This window comes from Echiichthys vipera (genome assembly GCF_963691815.1).
Source record: "Echiichthys vipera genome assembly, chromosome: 16".
Taxonomy (NCBI): Eukaryota; Metazoa; Chordata; class Actinopteri; order Perciformes; family Trachinidae; genus Echiichthys; species Echiichthys vipera.
The window spans coordinates 9,679,460-9,693,370 of record NC_139841.1 but is presented as its reverse complement, the minus strand read 5'-3'; the positions used below and the strand labels follow the sequence as shown (position 1 = coordinate 9,693,370).

Below are 13,911 nucleotides of genomic sequence, written 5' to 3'. Positions count from 1 at the left end.
ATCTACAGGGAATGAGATGTATGCAGACTGTTGGGATGAGCCGCCGGACAGTTAAAGGAAAATGCACTTATGGATGTAGTGATGGTTTCCTATTCAGCTCTACTTTCTTTTTTAAAATTGAAATGAGACTGTCCTCCCCCTAAATACGGCCCTGTTGGTCATCTGTACAAGCAGCTTATTACAACCCATATTTATGTTAGGTAAACAAGGAAGTGTATGGGCAACAAAGCCAGAGTAAGGAAGAGGTCGGAGGTGGAAGGAAAGGTAAAACAAACACAGAACTTCTACCCAGGAGACCGCTGCTTGTGTCCCATGTGAAACCAAAAGTCAACGTTGACTTATTTTACTTATGTACCTTACACTACATTTATAACCGAAGTTACGTAACAAACATACTTATTTTTAAACCAGACAACAATCTTTTCAACAACAATCTTTTCTAACAAGTAGTTACTAGTTTTGTTGCCTAAACTTATTAACTTACTATGACAGTTTCACAACTTTAACCACGTGTTTAAAACTACGACCGGGCTGGTCCTCGAGGCAGCGGTCGCGGGTTCGACTACGACCTGCGGCCCTTTGCTGCATGTCTTCCCCTCTCTCTCTCACCCCATTTCTAAATAATAAAAGGCTTGAAAAACTTCCAAAAAATAATCTAAAAAAACTACGACCGTTACCTTTAGACGTGAGGGTGTGTTGATCAGCTTCCATTTGTAGGGGCGCCTGTTGGGAAACACGTATTGGGACGTATTAGAGGTATATAACAACCTACTGTATGTAGTCATATGGGGGGAGGACTGGTTGATTTTGGGCCAGTCAAGTTCTCAGAGGCCAAGGTAATGTCCAAAACCCCAAGATATAAAATTGATATAAAATAGAAAAATGCAGCAAATCATCACATTTTAAAAGTTGGAATGATCAGATATTTGGAATTTTTGCTTTATATGACTTCAATCAATCAATCAATCAATCAATCAATTGTAAATGCTCCGAAAAGGCAGCCTGAACAAACACCTCAACATTTTGATTCTCCCCTTCCTATAGGACATTGTTCAACGCACCAGTAGGGTCCGTTACTTTGTCATCTATTCTCATACAGATTTGTAGAACACGTAACTCTTTTTTCTAATACTTTTGCTTCAGTTTCATTTCTGGAAAAATGCACAGGCATTGCAATTTCTCCAGTGTGTAGATGCAAGAGCATGTGTCTGTGTTTGACTGCTCCTGTTCTGCTCAACAACTTTTGCATTAAGTCTGATAATTCTCCTTTCCTGGAGAGAAAAGTATTCTATAAAACAGGGCAGAAACTCAGTCAATAGTGGATCGGACTGAAAAGATAATTTAACACACCTTACACCACTTCATCATTTGGTTACATCGCTGCTATCACCCTGCCCCATGGTTATATATGCATTAATGAAATGAAGCTAAAATACATGTAAAAGAGTTTTTACTTTTTGATTAACCTGCGTTTTCAGCCTTAGGGCAGGCGCCAGAACAGCACTTGCAAATTGAATGGAATGTGTGAGCTAAGGAGCCTCAGGACATCGATGTGTCACCGTTTGTAGCAATTTGTCCTCTCCAAAAGGGTTAATTGTGCAAGCTGCTTATTTCAACCATTGACTGTAAAAAAAATAATGAATGTAGCCATCAGCCATTGGTTTGTTGACTACCATTTTAAAGCCAAGAGAATGGCATTTGACCGTCACCATCTCTGTAGTTTGGAGCCAGAAGTGACTATATTTGGACAAGGACAAAAACAAGTTCACAGCTATTTTAATGTTCACAGTGCTATGGATATGTATAGCCTCTATCCTGAATGACAGGTCACAGTGTAGCCCCACTGTAAAACATACCTTTCCTTTCGGGCCGGCCGGTTGCACAGTGTTTACAGAAGTCGCCCCATTTAAAGAGGCTGAAGGTCCTCGAGGCAGCATGTCTCCCCCTCTCTCTCTGACCCCATTTCCTGTCTGTCCTATCTAATAACTGCTTGAAAACTGCCAAAAAAACAAAAAAACATACCTTGCTTTATTGTGTATCTTACTCAAAATGAACATCATGCTGTATTAAAGAAGATTTGAGAACATAAACTCTACTAAATCAAGTGAGAAGGAGGGTCATTTTCTTATTGACTTCCATACTATCTGACTTCTTTTTGTAGCCAGTGGAGTTGCCCCCCAGCCGGAAATGAAAAAGAATGCAGGATTAAGGGACTTCACTTTTTCAGGCCCGGTAGCTTAATTTATCATTTTTCACAGTCTATGATTACAATCCATTCATGTTTTGTGTTAAGCAGTGATATCTAGTGGCTGTAGTAATTATGGCGGGAGCAAAGGAGGAAGTCAGGTGACATAGTATAAAGAGGTAGTTCTACTCACTGAACGAGTTATTGAAACTACTCTGACATACTGCGCAAGCATGAACACTTACGTTAGCAGCTAAGTATGAAGGGTTAAGGTTAGGGTTACCAGACATTCACACTGCGAGCGAGGAGGCAATTAAATTGCAGTCCAGGACTGCAACAATGGCGGTTACGGTGATCCCCTGCATGTTATCACAGAGAACTTAGATGACGCTTACCGTAGTCTCAACGCTGATTGACTTCTCGCGATGTTGCTTGAAAATTTCAGATGTGTCAACTTCAACCAACACACGCGATGAGGCAATGGATGTGATGGAAGCGATCGTCACTTCCTCGTGACCCTTAAGGCTCATTTATGCTCCCGTTTTGTGCGCAAAATAAATATCAACTTTATAATCGTCACTGCCCTCGTGCTTTCATGCGTCCTTTACGTTGGAAGGGATGTTAAGCAAAACATCATCTAGAGGGCATCGTTCAGATTCAAAAGTTACTCCAATGAAGTTTGAAAAAAAAGTGCAGTATGCCCATGATGTTGGTCTGTGGGTATGACCTAGCATAGTGCCAAAGTCTGCATAGGAAGAGGGTCGCAATTGGATGATGGGTCAAACAAACACAGTCAGCCCGGATACCACTTTTCGTGTCTCGTGTAATATAAGATTTATTTATTGATCCCACACCAGAGGAATTAACTGAAATTCACTTTGAAAACAGTTTTTCAGTTAACCAACATGATTACGTTAGTACGAGACCAAGTCACAGACGTAGCTGTAACGGACATACGTCCATAAATAATAAAAAAAAGTCATTTTAAGCCAATTCATGGCCTTTTCCTAAACCTACCCAAGTAGTTTTGTTACCTAAACTAACCCGAACCCTAAGTACAACCATGTTTCCATGCAATGCAATGACACGTGACACATTATATTCTGCTTATTTTTAGATTCTACACGGTTGATTTGGTTGACAAAAAAATGTATAATCTGATTTGGGCCACATTTGTCTCTAATGTGAACACAGCCAGTTATTTAGATCTGAGGATGTGCTGGCCCCAGACTTGCTGCTCTGGTTTTCACCCTCAGGAAATACAGATTAGACTGAAGGTACTGCAGAATTTGGGAATACTGCATGACATCCTGCAGCTCCCTGAATAATGTTTAACCTTTGTCGAATTGTCTACAGGTCAGTGTAAATCTATTTCCTGCCCGACACTTTTCACGGTAGCCCTCAAACACCGTGGGTTGAGGAAATAAACTTTTTAGATGCAGTTAATCCCTCTGCGCGGGTACTTCATCACACCGAGAAATCTCATTACAACCCGAAGACGCATTCCAAATATCACTGCGTTTAGCCACCCTGCTGAAACAATTCGAGATATCCATTCACCGCTTATTTCATTTCAATTCCCCCTCGGGCTACTGACGCGGAAATCCCAGCAAGTGTTTATATTTGGGTGAGTTTCGTTCCGCCTCGTATTGGGACGTGCAGCGAGCAAAAGCCTTTGATCCTGCACGAACATGTGACAAGCATGACTCCGCTCTGCGAAGGCTTTATCTTATTTTTCAGTCTTTTTGTCCTCACCGCCGTGTATCTCGCTCACTGTCATCTCAGATCACCAACACGTACACAGATTGGGAGTGAGTGAGACTATCAGCCTTTGCCTCAGTAATATAGTGCCCTCCTCAAGGTTCAATTGCTGACCCGTCATTCGCTGTTTGAGTTAGAGCCCAGCTTGTAGACCAAGACCTTCAAGGAAGTCATCACAGGCTCTGTTGACTGCTGTCTGCTCTTAAATTTTGTTTATCTCTGCTTTCATTAATCTTTGTATGCCCTGCATGGTTGGCTGGTTTTCTCATAATGTCACAGATGATTTTCCTTTAGCCCCCCGAGGATTGCCCCTGCGGTGTCCTTGTCTTTACCCCTGTTGTTTTTGATTATGTCTTGTCCCTTTTTTTATTTTTCTATTATATCACTCGCCACCCCTACTGCTCACAAGCGCCATCGCCTCCTCACAGTAAATAGACGTTTTCCTTTAATCGATATTAATAATCAGATATTAGTAATGGGATGTTTTGTGTTTGCAGAGGCAAAAAGGCAAGTAATGTTGTAATGTAATGGTTTTTTGGATGAAAGGCAAATTGTGAATGCCACTTAGTTCACTCATGCAGAGCCCCCATTTTCTCTGCAGTAGCTGTAATGAGGGGGGAATAATGTGTAAATAGAAAGACTGAAGAGAGGCTGAGTGATATTTTTACTCATTAATCAGAACTGGGTGCTGTATGATGTTTTTTTTTTTTTTTGCAATTTACCATTAATGCTTTCCATTTATTGTGTGAAGTTTTGATTAGCCGAAGAAAGAACAGCACTTTAGAGGTAATGTTGTGGGTATTTATAAAAATCTGTGGTTTCTGGATGTGTTGTTAAATATACTTTTATCTCTTTTCTTGTTTTAAAGGGTTTTCTGCAATAAAGCCTTTCACCATGGCTGATCGAGACATCCCAAATCCATCAGTGACTGCCTCTGAAAACATTAATATTTGTTGTTTCTATTCATCTATTCTGGACTAAATATAATAAACTGTGGCGGTGTTTCCCTTTCTAAATATGACATTCTGCCAAGGAACCCTGGCAAAGGCCACGTGATCGATGGAGTGTTGGCAAGAGTTGCTGCATCTACAGATGAACTGGAAGAGCAGTTTATCCAGCAGGAAAAGCATTTATCCGCTGCATTAGGAGGAGCACAAAGAGGCGGAGGGTTGCAGCTGTAGTAATTGAGAAACAGCTGTGGCATGAGTGTTATCATTCTGCAACACTAGCAAAAAAAACTTGCACCCAACAGATAATGGTTCCTGCTGAGAACACAAGTGCTTTCTCTGAAGTAGGTCGCTGTCCCAACTGCAGCTCCCCTGCCAACCCAGAGGTGGGTGTAGCCAAAGTGGTGGTTTTAGGCATGGCGCTGGTGGTGTTTGTAGTTTTCGGGGTCCTTGGCAACATCCTGGTCATCCTGTCAGTGTTGTTCCACCACCACTGGCGCTCCGTGACACATTACTTCATTGCCAACCTGGCAGCCGCAGACCTGCTGCTCAGCTCTGCCGTGCTGCCTTTCTCCGTCACCTCGGAGGCTCTCGGCAGATGGGTGTTTGGCCGCTCCTTCTGCAGCGTCTGGGCCGCTCTGGACGTCCTCTGCTGCACCGCCTCCATCCTCAGCCTGTGTGTGATCTCTATCGACCGCTACCTAGCTGTCAGCTACCCTCTGCGCTACCCTGCCATAGCTACGGGGCGGCGTGGCCTGACTGCAGTGGCTGCTCTTTGGGTAGTCTCGGGAGCCATATCTGTGGGCCCTCTGTTTGGCTGGAAGGAGCCAGATCCAGAAGACGAGACAGTGTGCCGGATTACGGAGGAGCCTGGCTATGCTTTGTTCTCAGCGTTAGGATCTTTCTACATACCTCTGGCCATCATCCTGGCCATGTACTGCCGTGTGTATACTGTGGCAAAGAGAGAGACAAAAACCCTAAGGAAGAGCAGTAAGGGAGAAGGGGTTGAGACAGAGGGGGTGATGCTGAGGATACACAGAGGGAATTCTGCCCAGACGGAGAAGCAGGAAGATGACGGGGGCGCCGCAGCACATAAACGCACCACCTTTTCCCTGCCGAGGCTGCTGAAGTTCTCAAGAGAAGAGAAGGCAGCCAAGACTCTTGGTATTGTTGTCGGGTGCTTCATTCTGTGCTGGCTCCCTTTTTTCCTGGTTTTACCCATCGGTAGGTACCTCCGAACCCCTTCTGCTTTAGAGTGACAAAGCCCCAGTCTGTTCCTTTTCATGTATTCTGATTATATTTAAGTCACACAGGTAAGGGTCTGTTTTTTTAAGCTGTTAAGCAAACAGTTGCTTGTTTACGCATTCACTAGTTGGAGAAACATTATAATCCATTTAGAGTTGTGTTTCTGGCCACCTAGTGAGTTCAATATTCACTTTCTTTTAGTTCTGTCTCTGTTCCTCACACATACTCCTGAGAGAAATATTTTCCTTTTTAGCTGCAAACTGCACCACTATGTTCACCAGCTAGTCTCTAGCTGTGTCTGTCTGTCTGATGATTGGTGCTGGGTCGTGTACTGTGTTGTTTCAGAGCTTTTTCACTGAAAACAGCGCGGTGTGAGTGAAACAGAACAGCTAAATTGTGAGCTGGATAGCCAAACAACGAGCTAAAACTCAATAAAAAACTCTGTAAAGTCGAGTGAAGCTGCAGATTTAAATGATAAGGTAGTTTCATCACCATGAGCGACTCCTTTTACATAGTTTTTTTTTACATTTTCAAGTGATACATTCTTACAATACATTATTATATAAAAAGAAAATTATTACAGCCGCTTTAATGAAATTAAAGATGGTAGCCGTAGCTGACATCGCTCGTTTCATATGACACATCAACAAATTCATTTAAAATGTTTAATTGTTGGGTACATATATCTGTACTCACTATTGTTTTGTATTATTTTGTTTTTGCATGCACAAACAACACAAGGGCTAAACAGCCGGAGGGAGAGAGCAGCGATGGTCGAGAGAGTTAGAGAGTGAGTGTCTCACTAACATGAGTTTGACATTGGACCAAATTCATACAATTTATCATGATAATTGATTTGAGTGTAACGTGTTCATGTCCAGAAATAATAACTACTACTTACTTGTTTTGTGCTTGATTTATCCAACCGTGCTTAATTTGCCTTGACAGAGAGGGGCATAGTAATTAAACATTAAACAGTTGGTATTGGTAGAGGATATGTGCATGTTGTTGACAATAACATGATTACTCTAAATCAGTCTTTCCCAAAGTAAGTTCTCACCGGCCCCATTTTATTGGGCCGCCAATCGGCAGAATGAAGTGCATAACAAAAAGCAAAGAGGGAAACAAAAAACAAACACAAAAAAGTGATATTCTTGTCCCGGTCATCCTGTGCCAGAGATATAAAACTGTTTTACAGGCAGACAGATAAATGTACCTGTGATAGAATGTCTTTTAGAGATGGTATAAAAATCTTGCAGTGGCTGTTAGTGATCTAGATGGACAAAAGACTCTTTGGGGATTCTGGAAATACTTTCAAAACAGTGTTGTTAAACAACCTAACCTTTTTTTTTCTTTTGAAAGGTTGCCACAGATTTCCTGTCTCTTTCAGAAAAACAAGGCTTCACTGTGTGGCTCTGTGGCTCGACTGGAGTGGTAACTTGAGGGAAAAATAACAAAAAGAACCCTTGATCTGCCGTACAGGTTCTGAGGAAATAACATATTCTTTGAATTGACATCATAATGAGAGCTTTAAGGATTTCTTATAGATATAAATTATAAAATGTGAATGAGCTTTTAGCAGAGGCAAAAGTGAAAAATAAAGGAAGTAATTAAGGATTAGCCTACTATTGTAGTCAAACGTCACTGTAGATATGAGCTTTAGTGATCAATATCAGGAGCTCAGCAAAAGGTGAATGTCCACTAAACCAGATAATCTCAACTTTATCTTCAATAAATCACACCTACATTTAGTCAGACTGTCAAGGAAGGCGATAAAATTGATGTTATCATAGATTTAAGAGGGGACAGGGGAACCATCCATTGTGAAGCCTAATCTGAAATCTTAATTGCTTCAGGAATAAATCCTTTGGCTTGACTCGGATAAGTGATTGTCAGTATGTATTTATGGGTAATAGTCTGTCGGAAGTTACCTCCTCGGTCACAGATGGTGAGATTATTTCTGAAATGTGTATTTTGTTACACAAACTGTAATCTTATTGAGGCAAGGAATGCAACAGGGTCGCTCGAAAATGGATTAACAGCTTATAACAAAGGGATTAAGACTACTACACAGTAACCAAAGCTAGTTAAATAAACTCATGGCTGAAGTTACTGGATGGGTTTCATGGTTGTGTTATTATTTTCTGATGCTGACATGTCACAGTAGGAAAAACACAGGTGTAAATAATAAAATGAATGGTGATTCAGGTTCCTGGTATTGTGCATGCTGGCTCACACTGTCATGACTTACTGGGACATTTGAATAGAACAGAGCCATCGTTAATGTAATTCTTAACACTTGTGCTTTTCCTATTATGACAAGTTGAAATTTCTGCTTAGAAAAGTAGCTTGTATCAATCCACTGTTTGTGAAAAATCTCTCAAATGGTTCGTCATCTGGGCACAAAGTAAGGTGCAAAGGGATTCTATTTAGTCTTAACTACTCATAGGTGTATTTTGGGCGTGACGTGAATTAAAACAATCTAATTTTCCATTTGCACTTGCAGCTGCTGCTTTGCTATTTAATGGTGCATTCTTCAAATTGTTTTCTTTTTTTTTGTTGCGAAAACTGATCTGCCTGTGTGCAAAGTCAAAGCGCACAAGCAGACCATCCACGGGAGCAGCAGGATTCAACCAAAGCTCCATGAGGTAAAGAAGCCATGGGAGGAGGCAGGTGTGAGCGTGTCCTCATCTTCTGGCATCACTAGAACGGCAGCACCGTGACGAAAGCAGTATAATGATGTCAGGAGATGGGAATAACACTGAACATATTTGCCTTCCCCCATTTCCCATACCTCTGTCCCATCACCAACACCCTGTGCCTGCATATGGGCAGATGCACTGATAACCTGCTGCGATCCCTGTGTGTGTAACAAGTAGAGTGTACATGTGATGCGAATGAATGCGCCCTTTAAATAGCTGGAAAACACTTTGCCACAGCCTGCAGACCAGGTCTTTGATGATCAATGGCACAATCGCTTTCTGCTGCCTCAAGATAGCAATGCACCGACAATGTGCCTGACCACAGAAGCATTACATTTACTTCTTCCAAACATGGGTGGTGGGCGTTAAAATGACAGTCTTAAACTAGCAATGACAGTGACCCTGTGCGCCGCTTTGCACTGGGTACATTTTTTGGACGTAATTTGGACTGTGACAGGTGCAGCAAATGTACATGATGGTTTTGTTTTGTTATTATACATTTTACTGTTTTTCTTTAACTGGTTCATTTTGAATAATCAAGTTATTTATTAATGCATATATGTATTTTTGCTATTATCTGCTTTTTTAGTTTGGAAATGCAATTTGTGGAAAATAATTTTCCTGGCAGCCTATCCACCTTTTTATGAAAGAATTCTGACAGTCAAATACCACTGAGCCAGAAATGCAGGTCAGATGCAACAAGCTAATGTTAGCCCCTCTGAAGAGCAGGTTGGCCATTGTTTGGAGGGTTGGCGCTTGTGTCATAATTGTTATGTCCTTGGGCAAGACACTTCACCCATCTTGCCTCGTCTGAATGCTGTATGTTTAAGGTGGTGGTCAGAGGGGCCGTAGGTGCTGAGTGGTGGCTATAAGCCGCCTAGAGAAGTGCAATGTTATTATCATTATTATTATTATTATTATTATTATTATTATTATTATTATTATTATTATTATTATTATAGAAGTAGTGTAAATTGGTCTAAATCTGATGTTGAAAAGATGTCCACAAACGACCCCATTGGGACTATAAGTAGCCCTTCTAAGGAAGTCCCATGGACATCAACAATTGACGTTTGGTAAACATTGAAAAAAGACATCACCTGGCATTACAAAACAACCCCTTCAGTGGCCCGAAATAGGACGTCCTTAAATGACATAGAAAATACGTCAATCCGACGTCACATTGCCCAGAGGGTGGATATCTGTAATACATTGCACAGTAATCCATTTAATAGTAGTTAAGCCATTTCAGTCTGAACCAAAGTGGTGGACTGACCAACTGAAAGAGATGGTCTGACACACCGACATCCATAGAGCCATGCTGCCATTGTGGCTAAAAATACAGACTGAGCCTTCATTATGCAGATCTAACTCCAACCCTCCTGTGGTTCAGCACCGCAGCTATTGTGATACAAAAGCTGTTGAGGCCTCAATCATTTGTATAATGTTGCTTAGTGATCCATTTTGTTTTATGAGCACAACATCAGGCAGGACCTCACTCCTTCCCCGCTGTCCCTTGACTCTACTGCTCGGGTTTCTTAGAAGGGACATCAAGGAATTCAATTACAAGCAACCAAAGAGACCAAATAAAACACCACATAGGAGCAGGGCTTTTACTGTGAGATGAAATGAAATGAAGCAAACTATTGCTCCTTCCTATGAAAGCTATTATAGATAACAAGCACGAGGCTTAATAGGCTGTAATACTGGAAGGCACCCTCAGTCACCCTGTTGCCTCCCAAGGCAGTCAGTCATCGGAGAATAGTTATGCATTTCAATTGAGAAAGACCTTCACAGCTCACAGCGCAGTGCTCATTCAAGCTCCGAGATAATGACAGTCTGAGATTCCCAGACTGATGGTTTGAAAAAACACTGTGTTTTGTATTTCATATTTTTCCTGTTTTGTGCTGAAGCATTTGGTGGTCACATGCGTTTCACTGCAGCTGCACAGTATGCTAAGAGAGCTCATAAAATGGGATCGCTGCTGCTCACCAATGGCACCAGTTATAAAGCCGCTGTGAAGTATTGCTTTTGTTTGTTGAGGGCAGGGCTGTGTATGCCGATGAAATGATTAAACGTATTCACTGGATTCAGACTTTAAATTGTATTTTTCTTATTAATGTCACCACCCAGGAAATGCAGGATTAGACCTCTAAATAAAGGTATATGTCGATATAGCAGGCCGGTGCAGGTAGAAAGGCACAGGTTACAGACGCTCAAACAAAAAAAAACAAGACAAAAGTAAGAAACACTACAACTTCCAAGTGGTCGGGAATGAATGAAAGAGGCTGATGAGTAAATGAGATGCAGGTAAGCGGGGAAATTACAGAGCAAATGAGGAAAATGGGAACAGGTTTGTAGACAGATGTGGCAGTCTGGTGATGGGGAAAGGAGGGGAAGTCTGAGGGCATCTGGTGGATGGATGGAAAATGGCAAAGAAGGGCCCTGGGGATTAGAGTAGGAAGGGAGGGACAGAGACAGATGTTGACAATCAATGTATTACAATACTGTAAATTTAGAGGACTGTTCAGCCTTCAGAGCTCCGTAAGAGCTTTCTAGTTCTGTCTTGGACATGTCTTCTAGTTTCCATTCAGATTTTGATTAGTGTCTATTTGTGTGTGTTCTCTAGGATCCATTTTCCCGTCCTATAAGCCTTCTGAAACCATCTTCAAAATAACCTTCTGGCTGGGTTATCTCAATAGTTGCATTAACCCCATTATCTACCCATGCTTCAGCCGGGAGTTCAAGAAAGCCTTCCACAACGTGCTCCGTGGTCGCTGCCTGAGAACTGGGGTATCGGCTACCAAATCACAAGGACACACCACCACCCACTTCTCCAGCCCAGGCCCCCCATCGAACGCCTCTGTTCAAAATCGCGTCACAGTTTCCTCGTTGGGTTGCTGCAGGGCGCTGTCGACCTCCTCGTCATCGGTCTGTGGTCCAGATCAGGCTCCAAGTGCACAACTCCAGAGTAAGAGTCTGCTGAAGGCCTGGTGTCTCTCAGCAAGTCGAACACCAGTATCGCAGAACCCCTCCAGGAACAGATCAACCAAGGTCTTGCGCCTTTCTCTCAGCGTAACAGGAGAGGCTGTTTGATCGACATGCTGAGGCAATGGTGGAATTTTGAGCATCCAATCTTATGCTTTGGTTTTGCCTTGTGGAAACACTTTTGAACAACTTAAACATGTAAATTTAAATTCCTTCGCGGCAGGGCCAGCCAATGGTAAGACTTGTCTCTTGTCCAGACAGGCGAAAATCCTGTTTCCTGAAGGCTTTATGCCAGCTTAAATGCCCGGAGTGTCGAATAAAATATGATTTGCAAAAGTCAATGAATAATATTTTGTCTACAGTCCACAGCCAGTACTGATCTGCCCATCAACAAAGCACTTTGTGTCAAAGCCTTCAGTAGAAGCTACTCTGATAAACAAGAAGAAGACTGTGGAATGTGAAAGCACAGCAAGAGACTTTTGGGAAGAGTACAGCCGTCTTTGGTTAAAAGCCTTCCACATATGGACATCAAGTTAGTAGGGATCACTGTCTGCAAGTGAAAAGGAATTTAAAAAAAAGATCATAGAATCAGATTGAAATGACTTTGTAAAAGAACTCCAGAGACACGATTTCTTCAAACATTAGTGGTATTCCCGCAGAAAGCTCACAAATCCCGGCATAATTAGCATTCACTGACAGCTCTGAGAAAGTGGAAGCTGGTGTAAGAGTGTGTGTATTACATGTGTGACCTCGGCTTTAAAATAACGAAACACTCAGGCTTTGATTGAAAGCTTTGAAATACCTGTCACAGAGACAAAAAGTTTTCAATATCACGGCATCTCAAACTTGTGAGTGGAATACATAACAGCAAAACCTTTCAATGCTGCGCAGTCTCAAATAAAAGCCTTCACTTTAGCCCTTTGAAGCTTTCAGTGTTCAGTATCTGTTTTTGTTGAGGCTGCATCAAAGATGTGTTGAATCAACTTTTAATATTTGACATCATAGCTTGTGGTGGATGTTAAATAAATGAATTGGTGTGAGATGTTTTTCCTATCTTCCTTTCTTTCTCTATTTTTGAATACTGGTTTCCTGCCACTGTGGTTCTCCAGAGTTGTTTTTCCCTATGCAAACACCAGAAGATGACATCAGTTTATGGTGTTTGAAACAACATCATGAGTAATTCAAGAAGCACCCATCTGATATCTTACAATAACTGGCATCTGTATGTCTTCTTTGAAGCTGCAGTGGGTTTTGGAGGCCTTCACACTTCTATTTATGTCTCCAGCAGACACAGAGCAACACTATCCTACAAGCAGCTTATAACGACTCATATTTATGTTTATGGAAACCTCTAGAGGCTGTAGTAATTATGAGAGCAAAGGAGGGAGTCGGGTGGCATCGTTTAATGAGCGACAAAGCCCGTGTAGGGAGGTCGAGGTGGATGGATGGATCCAAAATAAACACTGAACTTTCACTCAAGAGACTGCTATTCATGTGAATCTAAAAGTCAACATTGACTTATTTTAACGTTACGTACATTAGTGAAATGCCGGCATAAAATCATCCCATGGTCTTTTTGCACACATCAAATAAGCCACCGAGACAGTTTTTTTCATATAAAAACTATTAACGCGGAAATCCGGTAGAGTCACTAACAGCCGGATGTGGCTAACACTGATTAGCTAGGGGCAGTATGGTGAAGGCATTAAAACAGCTTTTTTAACCACTAATACTGCTCAAAATAACATCAAACCTCTGCAGTAGCATGAGAAGAGTCCTGACACATAAAACAATGCATCAATGGGCTCCTTCCTTTTGGATTGCACTTGGTAATCGACTTGAATGGACTTTACTACGACTGGAGCTGGTACTGGGGCCAGTTGGTAAGTCTTCAAAACACTCTTTTAATAAACTCCATTGTTTGTGCTTCGTTTTATGTGTAGGGACTCTTATCATGCTACTGCTGAGGTTTGGTGTTATTTTGAGCAGTATTGGTGGTTAAAAAAAAGCTGTTTTAATGCATTCACCTTCATGTCCCTAGCTTATCAGTGCTAGCCACGTCCGGCTAATAAGTTAATAGTTC

At 41.8% G+C, this 13,911-nt stretch overlaps 1 protein-coding gene across 1 annotated transcript; it reads left to right on the top strand.

Moving 5' to 3' along the window:
• Positions 1 to 5,201: 5,201 nt before the first annotated feature.
• Positions 5,202 to 11,936, top strand: adra1ab (adrenoceptor alpha 1Ab; the record flags this gene model as incomplete). The annotated part of the gene is made up of 2 exons (XM_083929968.1): positions 5,202 to 6,117; positions 11,470 to 11,936. The coding sequence occupies 2 exons, from the start codon at positions 5,202 to 5,204 to the stop codon at positions 11,934 to 11,936; spliced, it is 1,383 nt and encodes a 460-aa protein (XP_083786094.1).
• Between the last annotated feature and the right edge of the window lie 1,975 nt (positions 11,937 to 13,911).